The sequence below is a fragment of the Falco peregrinus genome, chromosome 4, assembly GCF_023634155.1.
Source record: "Falco peregrinus isolate bFalPer1 chromosome 4, bFalPer1.pri, whole genome shotgun sequence".
Classification (NCBI taxonomy): Eukaryota; Metazoa; Chordata; class Aves; order Falconiformes; family Falconidae; genus Falco; species Falco peregrinus.
This window is the reverse complement of record NC_073724.1, coordinates 65265799-65287136: the sequence shown is the minus strand read 5'-3', so window position 1 is coordinate 65287136 and position 21338 is coordinate 65265799. Positions and strand designations below refer to the sequence as shown.

The window sequence follows — 21338 nt, the reverse complement described above, 5'->3', positions numbered from 1 at the left end:
GTTTGTCATCATCAGAAATCTGCGTGTGTTCAAATCTAGGAAATTGCAAGTTTCTTTTGGAGACTGTGCTAGAAATGCAAGCAAATGAGGTGGTTATTACAATCCTTTTCTTTGTATTTTTGCCTTGATGATTGTTTGCTGTGTTGTTTTTTGATTAGCAATCACATACCTAAAATAGTAATTTTTTAAGTCTTCTTGTTTGTCATAGCTGATAGATGGGGGGGGAAAGTGTAACTTTACTACTGTTTTTTGGGTTTTTTGTTGGGTTTTTGTTTGTTTGTTTGTTTTCTTAATTAAGGGCAGGTATTTGGAGTAAAACACACCCGAAGTAAAAAGCACCATATCTTATTATCACACTGTTTAAAAAGTATGACACCACCAAAAAAATCAACTGAAGGGTAAACTGTACCTCAAGGGTAAATTGTACTATAGAAGGCAAGCACTGGTGTCAAAGGAAATAGAGCTTACGTGGTGAGTGTAAAGTAGGAAAGCAGTCCACTAAAATCTTGAAAGAAAGAAACACTAAATAGTCTTATTGTACACACACAACAGATGATCAGTCGCCTGTTTTTAAGGCAGTATAAGAAACTTATTCTGTTACTGCATTTGGCCTCGATCCTGCCTTTGATGGTACGTGCACAGCCTGTGCAAAAGCATGTGGGATACGTGCCAGGAGTGGAGCACTCAGTCAACTACATTCAAATGGAAAATATCTTAAAAGGAATGAAGTGCCCTTAGGTTATCATGAAAATTTGCCGTCTCTCTACCCTCCCTCCAAATGGGGTGGATGCCTGGTGGCTGTAGGTACAGAGTGGGGACCTGCATACTTAAAAGTAGTGGTGGGAGTGTGTGGCTTCTCTATTTAAATGTGTCTCTTCTCTTTGCTTTGGCCTGGTATGTAGGGGTGATGAATCGCGCTTCTTCCAACACTTCCTAACTATCCAGTCTAAGCTGAAAGGCAAAGGAAAAGCTAGTAAGCCCAGGTGTAAGAGCTATCTTTATGGTCTAAAGCTATTTTTATAGTAATCTAATCCTTCCTATAGGATTAGCACCTACACTTTGAAAGGGAGGAGAGGAGAAAAAGGGCAGAGGATCTCCAAGTGTCTTGGTAGTGTTAGGTCCAGAGCAACAACACTCAGACCGGTGCTTCTTGCTTTTAACCCTACCCTTCGAGCAACAGAGTTTTGCTAAATATGACTTATGCATTTCATTTTATGCCAGAAAGGAGAACTGCTTAAAATATGAGATTTGTCTTCAGATGCTGACAGCATTGCTCTCCTGTGAGTAGTTTTCAAGCCTCCTTTGAAGTATAAATTTCTGGCAGGGTTATTTGTTTAAGAACATTGTTGCTCAGTCTCATCTTTGAGGTTATTTTTATACTATTTGCTTATTGCGAACACTTGTTCATTGATTTTTCTTTCCTTTCAGAGCTTTAGATACATACATAATTTTTAACAGCTTTAAATAACTGAGAAAATTTATGCTGTTAAGAATGTGGAGGTGTTACTTTTAGTATTGATTATGACTATGTATGCCTTCAGAAATAGTTCAGAGACACTGGATGAAATTTTCACTATTATTTCAATGCAATTGTTAAACGGGAGTATAAAAATAATTTGGTAATCATACTGATCTGAAGTACAAGGGATTTTCTGGGTGATTACCCACAAAAGAACAAATGGAATTTTAAACTTTGTGTTTTAACTTTGTACAAGGTAACATTTGAGTATTTGTAACATATTTAGCATGACCAAATTGTCACATTTCATTTTCGAGCCCCCAAAATGTGACAGAAACAAGGCATTAACGGAAGAAATGTCTGGGCAGAGAAGCAGTTATGAATGATGAATGTACCTTCTTTTTTTTTTGATTAATATAAAGAATTATTTTCTCTCCTTATCAGCTGTTAATAATGCAAAAGCAAGTGTAATTAAAAAAAACCAACAAACAAACCTTTTTCAGATGCATTTGCAGCAGTTTTGAGGAAGAAGAGAATGAAAACAGAGTAGCCCATGCTTCCACACTAAGCTGTCTCTGACTGAAACCTGATGGGACTTAGATTTTTCAGATATTCTGAAGAAAGTGCTTGTTTTATTTGGTGTTTTTTTCAGCTGGTATTGCTTCTCAGTAATGTAAAAACAAGCAAATGAACAAAAACCTTTCAATCAAAGATCTGTTCAGTCTGGGATCTGCAATTAGTTGGCTGGACAGAAAAATGGTCAAATTGCTATTTGATCCTAAACAGACACTTTTTTTTTTTTTTTTTTTTTTTGTAGATGGTTAGTGAAATAATTGCTAAGTTAACTGGGAGGTGAGGGAATGTGTCCAAACCCACTTCTTTTGTAGTCTTGGATATCTTTCACATATAGCTAAGCACTTTCTTTTTTAAAAAAATCTGTATTGCAGTCTGTGCCAAAGAATGGTCTAAACAAGTATGTAGAGGGAGATTGTTTTAAAAATGATTGGCGATTGCTAGAACATGAAAGAATTGTTGAACCTATTAAAATATTCACCAGTGGAAGATCATAAGCAACAATACTGTTTGGGATTTTGGTGGGAGTAGAGGGAGGGTGAACTGAGTAGGACTGAAATAATGAGCAGACAGCAAATGTTGAATGCATAACGTGTAAAGCAGGCTACTTTGAGTGGGTATCTTCACAGCTTGCAGCTAAATGTGGTGATGCACATTATTCATAATTCAGAACTTAGTGACCTGGCGTTCGCTGAAAATGGAAAGTGACTTTTAAAATGTGATTTCACAGATCTAAATGAAAGGCCAGTTCAAAATGCATTAAGCAATAAGGATGTGTACCTGGAAATCAGGGGGCTTCTTTTCACTGCAATAAATTTATACTGTTATTTTGGTGTAACTAAATACCATCTCAAGAGAATAATAGTAATTCCCTGCTGTCAGTACAGCAGGGATTCATCTAATCTAAAACGAACCCTATAACACAGGTGTCTGGGCTCCTCATCATCAAAAGTAAAAGAGTACAACTGTATTGCTGAGGAAAAGTTCGTTGCCAGTGTGCTCAGGCGGGGTAGGAAGAATTGCCCTCTGGAGCTGCAGTATTTCTTCACTGATGATACAAGAATCTGGCTGTTAACAGAAGCGAGAGCAGGGGACTGCTACCTGCTGCAGCAGCTTCCCACCCCTGGGTGTTAACATGTGACCTTCCACCAGCATACCGTACCCTCCTGTTCACTTTCCCTCACTACCTTACAGTGTGGCATCTGCGGTGGGGAATGGTCTGGAGGTACAGTCTTGCCACCAACATCCATTGTGGCAGCTTCCACGTCAATATCCCACTTGCATACCTCCTCCTTCTCCTTTGATCTTCACCTTTGGGTCAGTTCTTCCTTTCCCTAGTGCAAGCTGTCATCTGATGATGCTCAGGGAGAGCAGGATATAGCTCTCCTGGCTCTCCTTTCCCACGTCCTCCATGTCTGGCTGCATTGAAGACCTTCCCTCATGCCAGTGTATGAGATTTTGCATGACGGTCATGTAATGGGCCTGTGCTATCTCACTGTAGCAGGGAAAGGCCCTCTTATAGTGTAGGCTGTAGCGCAGCCTTTCCCTACCCTGCCACCTTGCACGCATGCATAGCTATTTTGTTGGGGTACTTACGGGCCCCCATGGGTCAGACCACTGCTGGCATGGAGTGGGGAAGGGGTCCACGCTCTGGCTCATGGGACATGGGTGCAGCCACAGGACTGTGGGACGGGAGCTGATGAAGCTTGCCAAGTACTTGTTGTCTGAGGTGTGGCAGCAGGGCCACACTTGATGGTTGGAAAACGCCTTCCAAGTTCCGTGGGAAAGGTTGTCCCACAGGCCTTGTAACCACAACCAAGTCAGGCACGACCTTTGGCTACAGATGATGTCACTGGTGTGGCACACTCACTCTGAATGCTTCCTCTGTCAGATCGTGTTTGCTGTGCCCTGAGAGACTGCGGGTTTCCTTCCATACTTCAGCAGACTGAGATTTTAATTTACTGTGTTTGAATTTTTTAGTAGGGATGTCATGGAACTGCACTGAATCAACGTCTCTGTGAGACCTGAGAGTTCCTGCTTTTGTGTATGTTGTACTTGTCCTCTGGTCCTGCAAGACTCAAGTGTCATCAGGCTTTATGTCTCAGCAGATTTTATATACACAGTGTTTTGCTTGAATAATCTGTCAGATTTTGTTTTGAGGTAGACTGATCAAAGCTAAAACGTTTAGAATAATAATCTTATTTACAAATACTTGAGTAAGAAGCATTTCATGTTACCGAGGCACATTCTGGAGGAAATGCCAAGTGACATAAATGCTACGAGACTGCCATTCCATTGTCTAAATGCCTGTAAGAAAAAAACCCAAAACAAACAAAACCTTCATGAAAGCGCTCAGTAGGTTTTAATCAGATACTCTTACTCATGGTCTGAGATCAGACAGGCTTGTTGTCCTCAGGTAACCTTGGGTGGTGTGGTGACACAGGTGGGCTCTCTGCCTTTTTTTCCTGTTGGTCAAAAATCTCCACACTCCCAGAGACACCTTTTTTTTTTCTGGGAGCAACAGTAAAGTTTGGTTGTTGTCAGACAGGAATCCATCAGGTACTATGGTAAGACATATGCATACATATGCACAAGCACATTTCCATTTTTCTGGTTTTGCATGAGGACAAAAGCAAGTATCCTCCACCTCTAGCTGCGAGGGTGGCTAATAAACACATCCTTCCACTCTTTCGGGGCCCCAGCCAAACTGTGGAGGCCTGAGACTAATCTGTGAGCAGGAACATTTGCCTGAAGTTTCTAAATCATTTATAGGTGTATTTTCAGAGCAATAAACTAATATCATTATTACGCTCAATCTGATATTTTTTTAGTATTATTCTGTTGCTTCCAACAAAATGTACTTACTGGGATGCTTTTTCATTATGAGACGATGTGTGTTTGGAAGTGCCTGTGTATAGCAATAGCTGGAGTGGAAAACATGGGGCGCTTTCTTTTAGGACTGGCACACAAGACACGGTGGCTGGCACAGGTGGGGTGGTGGTCATTGGCGATGCTTTTGGTTTGATGAAGCTGGAGAACATGGAGTGAGTGTATTCAAATATATTTGCTCTTGAGACTTATTTTGGATGGCAGTATGTCAGATCAAAAGTCCTCTGTCTAGAAAAACAGATGTCTATTTTCTTCACCTTCTGTATCCTCTTATTTGGCCTTTTGGTATGAATTGTTTTAGTTACTGCACGGTTGGTTATGATGAATGCTTAAAAAAAACCAACACAGTACTTCTATCTGCAAGTTTTCTTGATGTGTTTTCTGACAGTATTCATGAGGCTAATGTTTGCTACAGCTAACATTAACAAACAGTTAATAAAATAATCTAAGTGAACGTGCTTCCTGGTGGCATAGGTCTGTTAGCATTGGGAGTATGTTGGGCAAAAACCTGCTCAGCAGGTTCCTGGGGAGGTGCACTTGGCTTTTCCCTTCTGACTTTCAAAACCAGCCAGCACTGAAGGGTTTGGTGATCAGGTCCTGCATCACAGGGTGATGGCGCTGCTGTGGTGGCATATACATCCTGTGCTTTCCCTAGAAAAACATCCTCTTGGTTTCTCTGGTGCAAGCTTCGCTACTGGATGTTTACTTTTACTTTTCACAATTCCTATTAGACAATGTTAGATAAATTGCCTTTGGAAAGATGCTTTGAACTTTGGGCTGTGGCTGAAAACCAAGTGTTACCCCAGGCGGAAAAAACCTGGAGATTTATTTTTGGTTATCCCAGTGAAACAGAGACCAAAATGCATGGTGACACATCAGGGAGGAGGTGGGAGCAGCTGCCCACTTGCAAGTAGCCTCTTGGTATGGGCACTGCCTGGAGATGCCAGGACCTGCGCTCAGGCTCAGATTTGAGCCAGGTCAGCCAAACTGCCCACCTCTAACGGTTTTCTGTTCTTCACTGTGTTACTGCTGCATTATTTTGCTCTAGTAATTATTTACTGGGCAGAAAGGGAAAGGGACGATCTATTGGTTGAGTGCAAGGGCACTTGTCCAGGGTGCAACAGGTTTCTTGTAGCACGAGTTTGTGCAGCTTTCATGGGTTATTATTTGTTCTGAAGTGAGCAGAGATCTGTGTTTCAGGGCCTCTTGATTTAAAATAGGTACATTTGTCCAAGGAACAAAAATATTTGATTTCAGTGATTGGCCTTTTTATGCAGAAACTGTGTTTTTTGCTGAAGACTTGCTGTGAGCTGTAATTTACAGTATTTGCTGCAGGTGTGGATTTAACTGATGTGCTGATAAGAAGAATCCTTACAATTGGCAAAGCGGCAGCTCTGGGAGCTAATATTGGGCTAGAACATCTGGTCTTTATAGAGGCAATGCTTGCAGTGTGTGGAAGGAAGTGCTTGCTCTTGGCTCCTCTAAATTGCTTGACAACTCTGTTAGGGTAGCATGGATGGGCCTCGACCAGCCTCAATGCCTCACAGCAGGAGACTCAAGATAAGCCCATATGAAGTCAGAACCCAGGACCTGAGCCTGTTGTGTATCAAGTGGCATCCAGCAAACCCTCAGACCCTTGAGTTTTGTGTGACTGGTCTGTCAGTGAATGTTTTTGTTTCAGTATGTTGTGCACAGACATGCACAGCACCACCTGATGTGGCTTGAAGGGCCATGGGTTGAAGTAGCTATCTTGTGAAACTCACACTAGAAATTAGTCTTGGCTGACATAAGAAAACTATATCCTACATCCCCCTCATTTACCTCTTCTATTTTTTCCTTAAAAAAAAAAAAAGTGCTAAGGATGGATTCTGAGCTGCGATTCAGGAGTGGAGGGATATTTTCTGTAGCTTTAAAACCAGTGTAATTATTGTCAACTACCCTGTGGGTATAGTTGGAATATCCACTGATCTTGTAAACTGTTTTGACAGTGGTGTTTGCTGGACAATTTCTTAGCATAATAATTTTTCTGCCACTAATTAAAAGCATCTTTGTAACCTTAGGCTTTGTTCTCTTGTTACAGCAAAGAGCTCCGGGGAAAGTTTTGCATGATGCTGTTTGCAACCACCTGAATCTTGTTGAAGGAGACTATTTTGGCCTTGAATTTCCAGATCATAAAAAGATGATGGTATGTAAAAGGATTAATTTTCAGCTGGTTTTCATCTACATACATACTGTATTCTGTCCTTCCGCTGCTTGCTTATAAGATATATTTAATCCACTATCTCCAAAAAAAAAACCCCAGTTGTTTTTTTAAAAAATGTTCTTGCCTGCTGGAGTTGAAGAAATGTTTTTAAAACCCAATTACTCCTGTCAGATTTCATCTGTGTTGAAAGTAACAGCCAATTTAGACACAAGTTGGAAAAACATTTTATCTTTATCAGTTGCAGTAGAGAAGTCAAAAGGATGGACTGTTGCAGATTCTCAACTCTGATTTTACAGTCCTGCTTAATTTGGAGTGCAGAAATAATCTTTTTCTGCAGACAGAGAAGTTGCGATGATTGTGACACAGTTCCAAGAAAAGCATCATGGAACAAGACAATTGATAGATGAAATATCAAAAGATTAATAAAAAGGAGCTCAAAACCAAAAAACCCAAATAAATTGACGAAAGTCCTGTCTGTGGAGCTGTGTGGCACAGGCAGGTGTCCTAGTCCTGACACTTTGGACTCTGAGAAAAGCTGCTGGCAACATTTGGGCAGTGCACTAATACTTCTAGGGTGGAAACAGTATCATATAGCAGAGAAGGTCAAAGGCTAATGATTTCTCAGCCTCTAAGGTCTTTTTCTGAAGTTTGTTTTACTTCAGACTTACTGTGTTGACCTACTGGCATGTGTGCTAGTTATCTGGATTGTTTGACCAGTACATTCTAGTGTATACTGGATTTCTTGCCTGTTCAGTGAATTCTGCACCTGTAGCCTGGCTGACATAAAGGAGATGACGTTAGGCAATTAGAAAAAAAACGAACTATTTTCTGTCCATCTATATAAAATTTCTCTAAGGATCAATATCTCTTAACAAAAGAGCATTTATCTGCTGCTGCAGTCATCTGTTGTCATACCTTAGTGCAGGCTTACATAGACAATAAAACTGAATGGTAGTGGCCATAATGTTTTAGGCTAACTATAATTAAAGAGGAAATTTTAAAAAATTGACATCGATCTTTAGAAGTGATCTGCTTCACAGTTTGCTCCTGGATTTACATGAAACAGAGTTTACTAGAAAGTTTGGTATTCTGCCAGATATCCTTGGCTAGTGCTTTAGGTAACTGGAGAGCTTAACGTAACTCTTCAAAGCAGTGCAACTGTACAGTACTGTTACGGCAGAGGGTCCATGTAGCTATGTTAATAATGACATACTGATATTTCTGATGGATGGATGGATGTAAAGCTGAAACAAATCCTAACGTCTTTTGCATATACAGTTGCTTTTTAATTTTCTAGGAAATAGAGATGGTCATTTGATCAACCTTCCCTACTTCACAGGTCACTAAGTTTCAAATAGATGACCCTCTGCGTTTTGCTCAGAGACCTGAAGTAAACTATGGTTTTCAGTCTTGTGAAAACAAAATGGTTTATTTGCTTGAGGCAGAACACAGGAGAGATTGAGGTGCTGCCAGTGCCTGAGGCCCTCACAATGACAGGAATTGACTGGCTGGAAACATGTTCAGATGATCACAGTGGGGAAACCAGGGCTCTGATGAAGAGGAGGATGGAGAAAATCCCCTAAGGGTATTGCCAGTTTGACCTGAAGGAAAATGTATCTGTGCATCAGGCATGGTAACTCACCTGGCCCCTGCTCTTGCAAAAGGAGATGCTAGCCAACTATCTGAGAGCATTGGTCCGTGTTCCTGCTAGTTGTTCCAATCTTTTGCTTCTGAAAAAGGGGGAGATCCACTAATCGTGCCCATATCTGGTAAGCTGTGCTCCAAGATTGGTGACATTCGATGGAAGTAATGCCTTTGACCACCTAAAAGCAACTTGCAGAAACTCTGAAGCAGGAGGTTTGATTATGAATCGTTGTTTCAATGTGGAGCAGCGCTCTGAGAGTAACATTTACACTTAAATTTTAGTAACTAGTTTATATGATGCAGCTGAGGTGAATTTTCTTGTGGGATTTAAAACTTTCCAAGCTTCATAACGGCCATAATGTAGAATGCAAGCATTGTGCAAATAAAAAAATTGTGGTTAATGGTGTGTCTGAGAAATAAAACACAGACATGTATTTTGCATTCATGTCACCTCAAGAGAATGAGTTGCTTTTCCAACACAGAGTGCAATATAAAGGAAAAATAAATATTTAGAACATATTTATTTGGATGTAATCACATATACGTGAAGTCATACATCCACAGTTCAGCTGTGTTTGTTTCAAAATGCAAGGCTCCAAACCTCATGTGTAACATTGATAGTTGTATGTCAAGATGCCTGACAGCTGTATACATTCAAGCATGCCATGCTTATAGCAGACAAGATCTGCATGGGAGATGAATGTGGAGGGTCTGAGGGCTGCACTTCCTGCTGGGACAAGGAGAAGCGAGGCACTGTTGCAAAGCCTGGGGTTTCACAGTGGTTCATCACACTTGATGTCTGCCCCAGTTCTCCAGCTGCTGAAATGGGGTTACTACTGCAGAATGCCAGACTTCGTTTAAAAAATAAATTATCTAGCCTTTGTAGTTCCAGAGAAAATTGAAAACATGAATCTTAATTGAATCCTCACATTATTTTTCATTTTCAGGTTATAAACCAGTCTCAGATTGGCTGTGTTTAGATACAGTGTGGGAGTTGCATGATGCAAAAGATTTGATTGCTTGGGTTTGGTGGTAGTGGTAAGGTCTTTGTTTTGCCCCACCTTTCTCCCTACGCATGTTCAATACACACATTTCTTAGTATCGAGTGGTCTGGTCAAGGATGTTGCAACTTGCCTGTAGGATGATTGGGAAAGTGGAAAAAGGAATGACACACTTGTGTCCTTCTGTACCATAAACTCCCTCTGGAGAGACAGAGAAGTTGGGTGTGGTTTTTTTTTGGGGGGTGGGGCAGGTTTAGTTTTTTGTGTTTTGTTTTGTGTCAAGTAAAATACATTACTCCCATGTCCTTGTAAACTGGCTGTTTCATATTCAAGATTTTTTTTTTTGTTGTTTTTGCCACTAAACTTGGCAAAGTCCCTGACCTTTGTTGCAGATTAGGTACATGCCAACTTTCTGAAACAAAACAGTTTTAAGTTCCTGAAAAGCCAAAAAGTGTCAGAACCCGTTTAACATGTGATAAACACTGTGTTCCTATTCTTGGATAATCAAGTTTATTTAGCCCTTCCAGAAAAAGAAAAAAAAAAAAGAAAAAATACTTCCATAGACTTAAGAAACACGAATAGAATTCCATTGAAAAACATTAGTGGGTGTGAAAGGGCAGGAACGTGAGGTCTTTGCTAATTGGAAGCACTCACATTAGTAATGATGAAAATGGCAAACAGCATCAGGCCTGTTCCTGTTTGGCTTCTTGGGTGATTTTCTAAAATGGGTATTTTGAGTGTGTTTCGGTCGCTGCATAATCTAAAATTATTAAAGGTCAAAGAAGTTTCCATTTCAATATATATTCTTTTTCTAGAGGAAGACTCAGTTAATTTGTTTTTTAATGGCTTTAACCTTTGTGATGGTTGTAGGATGTTCCTCCACAAATTCCAGGTGTCTCCAAGGGATGCTCTGTGCAATTTACTGAGACAACAAAATACAAATCTTGAGCATAGGTAATTACCGGCTGAGGACTGTCAGCTGTTGCACTTCTCCGGGCTCTGCAGGTCACCTGGCTTCTACCTTCTGTGTGATTGTCCCTTGGCTTTCCATAACATTTTGCCCAGGCCCTTCTGACTGAGACTGCAGAACAGGGGTTCTGAAAACTGTATTTCCACCTACTGCTTGTTTTATGAAAGCTGGAGGAAAGACCAATGCACTGTCCTGAAAACCAGGCTGTTAAAAAACAGATTAAAGTGAACCATGTGCAGAAGTTACACTGCTCCCAATTAAGAAAGCCTGGGCAGGTTAAGAAAGCTTCCCAGGTTTATAGAAAAGAGAAAATGTTACACAGCTTGGAAGGAAGCTTCCATCCACCCACGGTCTGCGCTGTTGTCTGCCTTGCACCCTTGGCCTGAGGGGACATTCCTCCCCCAGGCCGTGGTGGTGGTGGTGGTGAAACTCCTCCATGGGACCAAGCAAGGCAGCTCCACATTTATGCCCAGGCATCACAGTAGGACTCCTGTTGGGTCCCCAAAACTGGGAAGTTGTCACCTTCTCATTTCTCTTTTTGCCCAGTGTTCCCCGCTCAAAGGCATGCACCAGCCCCTTTCACCTGCCTTTCTCAAGATTAATTAGGGTGAGGACCACAATGATAGCAGAGGACTGTCTTTTGTTGAACTCCTTGTTTCAGTTCTTTCAGAAAATGAATGGCTTCTGAACAAATATGCTCTAATTGATTGTTGGTATCTGAGACAAGTGAGGGGGAGATTTCCTCACTGCTCCCTAGCTCTGAATCTGTACTGCTTCAAAAGCTGTGCCACAGGGACAGCCCCATTAACAGTGACGTTTCCTGAGCATCTTCCAGAGTCTCGGGGAGAAAGCATGCTAGGTATAATTGGGAAGAGCATGATGACCACAGTGGAAAAAATAAAATAAGTAACTGATAATCTAAGTAGTGCAATGAAAATGCTCCTCTGCAGGTGGTAGTTTGTTCAAGAAATGGTAACACTACCTTCTTTTGCTTCCAGGTGTGGCTTGATCTTTTGAAGCCTATTATGAAGCAGATAAGAAGTAAGTACTTACTTGCTGTTATTTATTTTGTCGCTCTGAGAGCACCGAAGTAAGTTAGGGCTCTGTCAGTCAGGATCTTTATCTTTTCAACTTTGTTGAATTTTGTTTGCATTATTTTTAATTTCTGGTCTATGCTTGAAAGATGTACTGTGCATTCCGTGGAATTATCATCACGTGAACATATGAAGGGGAAGCCTCAGTAGGAGGCTGAGGTTTAGTCAGTCACTGGAAGAGGCAGTGGTGGCAATGGAGGAACATTTTTTTAGAGGAGAAAAAGAGTGCGGTAAAAGAAGGACTAAAGGAAGCATACATTGCCAACAGGTAGCGGTAATCAGGATAAAAGAAAATGAGCGGGAAGACGTTATTACTGGGAAGGAGCCAGCAAATATATTACAGCTGTATGGGCCATTGATGCAGTACTTGGAACTGTCTGAGACCAAGAGGAGGAAACAGTCGGGTTAAGGCCGTCAGGGAAAGTTGTGGCGGGAAAGACAGGAAACTGTAAATAGCCGTCAGCTTTGGGAAAAGTAGAATTGAACAGGAAAGGTTTTGGCAATTTGTTTCTCTGTCAAATATCAGCAAAGTTCTTCACTTACTGAGCTTTGCTGTTGAGCTTAAGTTTTCCTAGGTGCCTCTCTGGTCATTAGTCTGAGTGTATGCTCTAGCAAGTATCCCTTACAAAAGAGGTGCATTGGTCCTTTTGTTACTGGTTGTACTTGTGAGGGTCAGAACAAATGTGCTGCTGTTAAAACAGAAATAGTAATTTGCTAGTGGACTTGAAAAATAGAGTGTATTTTAGTTCCCTCCTGTCCTGAAGCAAGGAAAATAAACAGACATAACACATTTTATTGGATCAACTGATGTAATTACTAAAAACAGACTCAATTTTGGCAGAGTATCCCTTGACCAGTTCCTTTTCTTTTTTACTGTGTGTAAATTTTATTGTGCAATCTCTAAGTAACCTGAATACTAACAAAGGACAGGTTAGCATGTATGTACGCACTGTGGGTTCCGTGAATCATCTGTACATCATTCTGTGTAATAAAATTTGGCCAGCATGTTACTGATGTTCACTAACTTCCTTTGACATTTCCCCTAGGACCGAAGCATGTTGTTGTAAAATTTGTAGTAAAATTCTTCCCACCTGACCACGCTCAGCTGCAGGAGGAACTGACAAGGTTAGTAGCTGCATGTCTGTGTTTTCTTATTAAATCTCTGGTGGACAGAGGGGAGAACATGGAATTTGAGATGATAGGGTGAGGATTAATGGCTGCCTCTTAGTATTAAGGGGCAATGGGCACAAACTGAGACACAGGAAGTTCCACCTGAATATGAGGAAAAAACTCTTTACCTCAAGGATGACAGAGCACTGGCACAGGCTGCCCGAGGAGGCTGTGGGGTCTCCTTCTCTGGAGGTGTTCAAAACCTGCCTGGACGTGACTCTGTGCAACCTGCTTTAGGAGAACCTGCTTTAGCAGGGGGTTGGACAAGATGGTCTCCAAAGGTCCCTTCCAACCCCAACCATTCTGTGATTCTGTGACTAAAGCATGTGTTGGTACTTTGGGGAGCTCCTCTGCTGAGGAACATGTACAACTCTGCACCCTCATTTGGGAGAGAATTGTTTTGCCTGAACTGCTGAGTTGCAGCAGTGTTGGACTCTGTTATTATACCTAACTCAAATGCCAAAGGTTTGCACAAAGGTGGAAGTGTGACTTTAGAGATGGAGAAACGGAGAGGGAATAACATGAAAAGTAAGAGGAAGGTAGGGAAAGGTACACATATATGCAGAAAGAGTACCTTAAAGGTGCTTTTATTTTTAGCACATTTCAAAAAGTTCATTTGAGGTCTGAATTTCACGCTGCATTGGCATAAAAAGTCATATTTCTCTGTGAGTAAACATGTATATCAGGGACTTACTAAGGTTCTTCCTTATTAAAAGGTCCTTCCTCTATTGTCAGAAATGTTTTCTTCCGGTATTTCTTCACTGCAACTTTTCAACTCTTTCTGATCTACAATATTACTATTATTTCTTCATTTTTCCATTCTGATTTGATATTTTCATGATTAGTTTTTATTTTCGGTCTTCCCACAAGATGAAGGTCTCTTTTACAAAGAGTTCTTGTGTCCTTATGACCTGCTTTATAAAGAACAAGTCCACCTTTGTGATATTCTGTCTTCTTTTATTTTGGAAATAGAGCAATGGAATGGAAAAAAAGAAATTATTGATATCTCTTGCTGGCCTGGACAGAGAAAAGTAGAAAAGTTGGGTAGGAAGAAGGAATATTTACTTGAAAGACTGAGTAAAAACAGTAAAGGGCTGAATGAAAACTCATGATGTGATGTTACTAATGAAACATTTCTGTTTCCAAATAGATATTCTGCAGATCAGTTGTTTAGTATGTAAACTGTAAACTGATTTTTGGTGATCTCTCTTTGCACCTTGAGACGTGTTCCTGAATCCTAATGACTTTTTCAGTTAGATTTTAAATGTGTATGCTAGGGAACTTGAATATATGCACACAGCAGAGTGTAGGATGTGAAAGCAAATCCACAGGGAACAGCTTTATCACTTCAAGAAGCAGAGAATACCACACTTTTGTGCTATGTTTTTCTACTAGGGTGAATTTTGTATGGGTAGGCAGGTGTCTGCAGGTTTCAAAAGGGCATTGTTTAGATCTGCTGTATTATTTCATGTGCTGTGTATGTTTCCATACCCTTCAAATCAACTTGTGCTTTTCATTTAATTTATCTACCTCTCCTCATTCAGAAACTCACTGTTCAAATGAGAGCTTTTCACTGAACCTCTTAAAATCTAGTCTTATTAAAAACTATTAAGATCCTAGTGTGGGTTCTCCAGAGTAGCTGCAGTCTTTGGAAGGCTTGTTAAGGTTCAGGTTCATACCAGCTGTAAGAGAAATGGCTACTACTAGCTCATTTTTTTTTCTAGGGAAATATTTAATGCTGTGTGGAACTAAGCAATTTCAATTCCTGTTGAAACTAGAAGAAATTTAAGTGTTGAAATAATGTCATGTACTTATGTTGTCTCTACACTTAAACCGTCAGTGTAAATTGCCCTCCATGGCTGAGAAGGTTTGGAGGCAACGCTAAAAGTGGCTGGTGCACAGGCAGTGCAGGTAATGGGGCCACAGAAGTGTCAACTAGCTAGATTTGCTTGATCATGGTCTTGGCACTCACCTAGAAATGAGGAGCAAGGTGGAAATTTAGAGTTCTCCTTGTATCCTACAAACGCTAACTGATAACTAAATCCCTGGTTTATCTGTCATGTCTTTGTAGTTACAGGCAGCTCCACTGAATAGTGCTGCTTGCTGTGCAGTTGCTGAGCTCTTAATAGCTGTCACATTTGTTTCCACTGTCATACGTCATTGCTCTGGTTCAGAGGGAGGGAAGGGTGGGGGCAGAGAGAGATCTTGGTTCTGAAAGCAGCCACCATGTAAGACTAATGGCTGTAATACAGTATCTTTCATGTTTTATTTAGGTTCTAAACTTACAAAATTCAAATCAACTCTATAGATTCCAAAAAGTGAAAGGAACATGCAGTGAAAATCAGAGTTGGCTTTCAAATACCTTTCCCTCTTTGCCTCATGTTCTGTGTAACTCTGTTCACTTTTGTTTTGCAGGTACCTATTTGCGTTGCAAGTGAAGCAGGACCTGGCACAGGGAAGATTAACATGTAATGATACCAGCACTGCCCTCTTAATCTCACACATAGTACAGTGTAAGTTCCCTTTTTAGTTCTTTCCAGGAGGATAAAGAGATTGATTAATTGGACATGCTTTGCAGGGTTACCTGTTAGTACCTGCCATAGGGAAAGGTTTAAGCCATATGGACAATTTACTGTATTTCTGCATAATGTCATTCAAATACAGGTAATTTACTCTTTCAAATAAAGAGCTCCTGGGCACTGGATTTGCATTTTTAAAGCACTGCATTTAGTCTGCCCAGGATCACCTAAACGATAGACTTTGCATGCAGTGGCAAACAGGTTGAATTCTTCTGAATTCCTGTTTTATTATACTTTGTATCATGTCAGCAGAGCATTCAGATTCCTGGAGATCTGTATGCTGTCTAGAGAATGTAGTAAATAAACATGCTTAGCATGCCAGAATAAATCACAGTCCCAAGATGAAACTGATAGGGAATTAAAAAGCAACAGATTTTAATTTATTTATTTATTTTAAATTGCAAAGTATGCACAATAACATTGTTTAGTAGAATAATGCATTAACTTTGTTCATCACATTAAAGATTCTTTTAACTTCCAGATCACTTGAAAGGCAGTGTATATTTCCATTTTAAGACTTTATGGATACTGATCTTAGGAATAACATTAGGGAAAAACCACTTAGTAGCATGTATAATGGTCATAATAGACCATTGTTTTTGAATGGTCATTGTACAGTTCAGTATTGCATATTTCCACTGAAATGATGTTCTATGGAAATTACAGTCAACAAAGACATTCAGAAGCTCTTTAGTGATGAATAGATAAATCTCATGATCTTTTGTCATAGTCTGAGTGTTAGGGCAGTTTCTCATCGATTGCTGCTCTGCTTTATGTTCCATAGAACATCATTTCAGTGGAAATATGCAATACTGAACTGTACAATGACCATTCAAAAACAATGGTCTATTATGACCATTATACATGCTACTAAGTGGTTTTTCCCTACTTTCTATTTGCCATGGTCATCATTTCCCAGTGTGACTGAGTAGCAATAAGAAGCTGTACAGCAGCCTCTGTGAAACCTGTAGTCCTCATACCATATTAAAACTGAGTATTTTTGCGGCACAGGCTTAAAAAAAATAAAATCCTTGGCTAGCAAAATTTTTGTGTTTTTTAGTTTTTTCCACTATGGTGTCCGGCATGCCAACTGTAGTTCTTCCCTCACTTAAGCTAGTTTCTGTGTTAAGAATCTGTAGCTGTATCTTACCCACACAGCTGCTTTTTGTATTTATTTTCTCTCTAATTTATTATTCAGTAGCAAAAAAAAAAAAATAAAATTAGGTATTTGTCTGCAACAGAAAAAAAACCCCACCTAGACAGCTGATGAGTAATGATAGCAAAGTGGAAAGATTGAGAATGCAGGTTAGGTATCGTATGTCTTATCGATGCTGTGCCTACGAGCAGTTTCCATCGGGGATATCTGATTCCAACAGGCCCTTACATTATGTATGTAAGCTTATGTCAGTGTTATAGATTGTTATTTATATGAAATCACAATATGACAGCAAATGGGTTTCTGTTAAAGTAGCATGTATATTACAGAATTACATTTATATTTGAAAGATTCTATTTAAAAATACCTTAAAAGCATTATAGAAACTGTTAGAAGTGAGAGGACACATTGATACTGCAAATGATGCAGTAAAGTGAGTGTGTGAAGTAAGAAGATGGACTGATTAAAGAAAAGAGCTGAAATACAAAGCATTACGTATCAGAAGTGCTAATGCAGACAAAATACAGCATGGTGTAATGCACTTGCAAGATAAGAGAAAAGGGAGCACCAGTGGAAATCAATCTTGGATAAAAGACGAGAAGATTTTAGAGAAGAGTTATATGTGAGGCTGACAATATTCAAAATATAACTCCCTCTCATTCTAGAGGGAGTGCTACTAGAAAGGCATTTAGGGTAGAAAAGGAGGGCTAAGGAGAGAAGTAAAAGCTGTTGAGTATGAGGTCAGAGAGCAAATTCAGAAGTAACTTGAAAGCCAGGAGGACAATTTTGATAATGGATTTGCAGTTGACAAATGCAGAGAACATTATAGAAATCATGCAGAGGTTAAATAAAAGTCGTCTATACTCTTTGCTCTAAAGAAAGCCCTGCAGAAGGTGGTTTAAGTCCATCCATGTGCAAGGACATACAGGGTATGAACTGCATTTTAATGAATCAAGGGCCATGTTATTTGAGGTGTTGCAAGCGTAGGTGGGCTTATGGCTTCATTAATGAAGAGGATCTTGCCTTTCATTGAGTTAGGGTTAAAAATGGACCCTAAAGATTGTGATGCTGGGGTGAGTAGAACTGGAGTGAGGGAGCTCTTTTTGAGACAGGGACAAAAGGGACATTTTACAAAGGAGAATTCTCAAAGATTCTGTAGTATTTCTGCTGTCTCAAAGAATGATTCAGAGCAGACTGGGTGAGAGAGAGGGTGGAAATCAGACAGTCTCGGTTATCAACTTGTTTCTATCTCTGACCTCCAAAGCATAAAAGTCAAGTTGTGGCTGTAGGCAATTTGGGTTGAAAGGTTGCTCTCTGTCATTCATAGATGCTTTGGTTCTTATCTTCTCTACCTACGCAAGGTTATTCCTCCCCCTCCACATCTGCAGGTACATCTGATCCCAGGCAAACTTCTGTCAGAAATCACCTGCAGTGTTGTAAACATCATGTGAAATCTTTCTTTTTTCTAAACCACCTTATTTTGGATAGAACTGGATTAAGGGTTCATTTACATGAGCAGAACTGAGGTGAGGCTGAGGCAAGTATCTGACCCAATCTGTGATATCCTAGGTCAGCTGTGCAACGATGTGTCTGACTGCAACCTGGATTTAATTTGAAGGCACTGCATTTTAATTTCACTGGCATTATTAAGGTAGCAGCCTTTATGGTAGTGATGCTGCTATTATTCCAGCAGGTTTGCAGGAAGAAGCTGCTACGCTGTTCAGTGAAAAAGCTAATAGCAAGATTTTCAGAGGCATTCCAAGAACAGCAGGCAACAAGATAGTACTCTGGTACCCACACATAGATTGCCTACCCTCTCCCCCCACCAAAAACGGAAATCTCACTGAATGGGCTGCAAAATGGGAGGTGGGTGTGACATACTGTTGCACACATGGTATTGAATAACTGCAGCAGATGGGAGCTACTTTGAGGAGGTGGGAGACAGAATGCATCTCAAACTGCTGCAAAATTAGAGGAAGATGAATGTTTCATAACCCCATGAGGTGGAATGTATGCCTGCGCTCAAACAAGCAAACAAAACTATCTTTCAGATTTTACCCCAATGATTACAGTGTTGGGACACGGAGCAGGGGAGGAAGGCTGTGCCTAGCGGCTCCAGGGAAACGCACCTGAGCACAATGATGCGTGTGAGAGAGATGGATGAGCTCTGCTGAATTAGTGCTGTCCACCCTGTCACCCCCACCCTTATCCCTCACATAAGTCAAGGCAGCCCTCTCATGGCTTCATTTGTTCAATTGACATCCAACAGCTTCTTACTTGGTTGTGGTGGATGGAAGGGATCCTTAAGCTTCTTCTCACATTATCAGATTCTAACACAGAGGAGAAGAATGCGTGAAAGATAACATAGTGGGAATCTGAATCTTAAACCGTCACAGCTTGCAAGAAACTGTTTCTCTGCCCTTTTCCCAGCTGTCTGCACCTTTTGGATTGCCTGAATAATTCAGTTTTAATATAGTGTTTTAATAGGCTTTTCTTAAAATTTTCCGTAGCTGAGATTGGGGATTTTGATGAAACCATAGATCGTGAACACTTAGCGAAGAACAAGTACATACCTCAGCAAGAAGCACTAGAAGACAAAATCATGGAATTTCACCGTAGCCACATGTAAGGCTTTTTTGTTCTTGTTATTTGGCTCCTTTTCCATTAGAGTAGTTCTAACTTAAATATATGCTAGATCATAAGTACAAAAGAGGTTTGGACCTCTGAGTTTCTCAAAGGTTACTTCTCAAAAAATGTTCAAGCCTATAAATTTCTTGAAGGTTACTCCTGCCTTCCTTCTGTCATCATAACAAGATGTTTAAGGAGCAATTGATTTTGATACTCATTCAAGCATGCCATTATTTTACAGTCTTTATTTCATACAAAATGCTTCACTGCTGATTTTGTGCATACAAGTGTGATTGCAAATGATGACTGATCAGTTGGGCACTTCTGACAGCAGTCTTTTTGATTTCAAGGACATTGAATGTTGACTTTTCACCTTTCCATGGTGTATTTAGAGATGGGTGAAGAAGGGTTTTGGTGATAGTTCTAGGAAAAGCAGAGAGTTCATGCAGAACTAGGGATTTGGGGGAATAGGATTATCTGAAGAAAAGACTAGTAGTAAGAAGATGGTTAAAAGAATCACAAAGCATTTAAAGGTATCTTTTTTGCTGTTGAGAATGCTTCAAGATTTGAACGGTTTCATTTTGAGCTAGATTGAATTAAGTATGACTGGTAGGGAGTTCTGTAGCAGTAATAATCAAAACTTTTGCACAATTTCATCATGATTACTTTAGTGCTTATGGGTTCTCAGCATTTATGTTAAGGTTTTTGTCTTCCATTTTACTTTGCTTTGGTATTGTGTTCACTTTTACAGTGAACAACATCCTGACACACTTATAATTTATTTTTTTGTTAGGAATACAGCATGGAAAATACAAAGAGAGATAGTGAATTCTGTTAAAAGTTAATGGTTCAAAATCTTGCTGTGTCAGGTGTCTCGGAATCGGAGCAATCAAAATTTATAGTAGACTGTGAAATCTGTAGATTCTTTGGTATTGGTTTAGACTAAGGAAAAGTTGTTGTTGTAGCTGATAAAAATCTGGAGACATGGAAAAACCATATAGATATTATACCTCTGAAAGGTTTTGGTCTCTGATGAAATGTCTCTGTTCTCTGGAGGACCTATTAATCTCTGTCAAAAGGTGTGATGAATTTTGTGTCTTCTCTGTTTTCTTTCTCAAGGGGACAAACACCAGCAGAGTCTGACTTCCAGCTTTTGGAGATTGCCCGTCGGCTGGAGATGTATGGAATACGCTTGCATCCAGCCAAGGACAGGGAAGGGACAAAAATCAACCTGGCTGTTGCCAACACAGGCATTCTGGTGTTTCAGGTTAGAGCTGCTTAGGACATGACTTTGTCCTTTATAAAGGAGGGAGATTTTTTACAGTGATAAGAATTCAGGACCTCAGCCATGTCTTCCAGGTTTTTTTTTTTTCTAACAATGATCTTAAACCTTTTATAGCTGCATTAGGTGCTTCATTTGCAGGGACTTTTACTTAATTTGCATATACAGGGTAGAACTCCATCTGCAGCAACAATGTGCTGTTCAAGATGCAAACTGATCCACAGCTCACAATTTGTAAGTTGGTCGTGCTGACACCTCGTACGTATAGGATTGGGTAGGTCTTGCAGGCATGGTGCATACTAAGTGGGTGTGAAGCAGGGACAAATAAAACAACAGACAACTGGAGTACATGGAGAAGGATGTAGGTAGTGAATATAACCTCTTTGTAGCACTACTTTGTCAGAGTTTTTACAATTTTCTTGACCAGCCTTGGCCATTCTACCTTTTTTGAATCCACAAATACTACTTCTTTCCCTAAAAGATCTAAAGTGTTTTCTTTAGATTTCTTTCCTCTCCTACCCCAGTCAGCCTAGTAAATGTTCATGAGGCATCATTAGTAAATTTATCCAATTCTTGTTCTGCCGTTCCCCTTAGGTAAATAACAAATTGGGCTTTTACAGTTGTGAAGGTACAGGTAGTCAGCTGGTATAAACTAGTTTCATTTCAGATAGCATCCAAAATGCTACTTAC

At 40.1% G+C, this 21338-nt stretch overlaps 1 protein-coding gene across 6 annotated transcripts in view; it reads left to right on the top strand.

The window, feature by feature from the left end:
* Positions 1-21338, top strand: part of FARP1 (FERM, ARH/RhoGEF and pleckstrin domain protein 1) — a 213156-nt gene that overhangs the window by 137803 nt on the left and 54015 nt on the right. For all 6 annotated transcript variants that reach the window (XM_055803175.1, XM_055803174.1, XM_027788353.2 and 3 more), the window contains 6 exons: positions 7002-7106; positions 11738-11780; positions 12880-12958; positions 15419-15516; positions 19249-19363; positions 20486-20633. In XM_055803175.1, coding sequence (XP_055659150.1) covers positions 7002-7106; positions 11738-11780; positions 12880-12958; positions 15419-15516; positions 19249-19363; positions 20486-20633 — 588 coding nt within the window. The remainder of the gene's footprint in view (positions 1-7001; positions 7107-11737; positions 11781-12879; positions 12959-15418; positions 15517-19248; positions 19364-20485; positions 20634-21338) is intronic.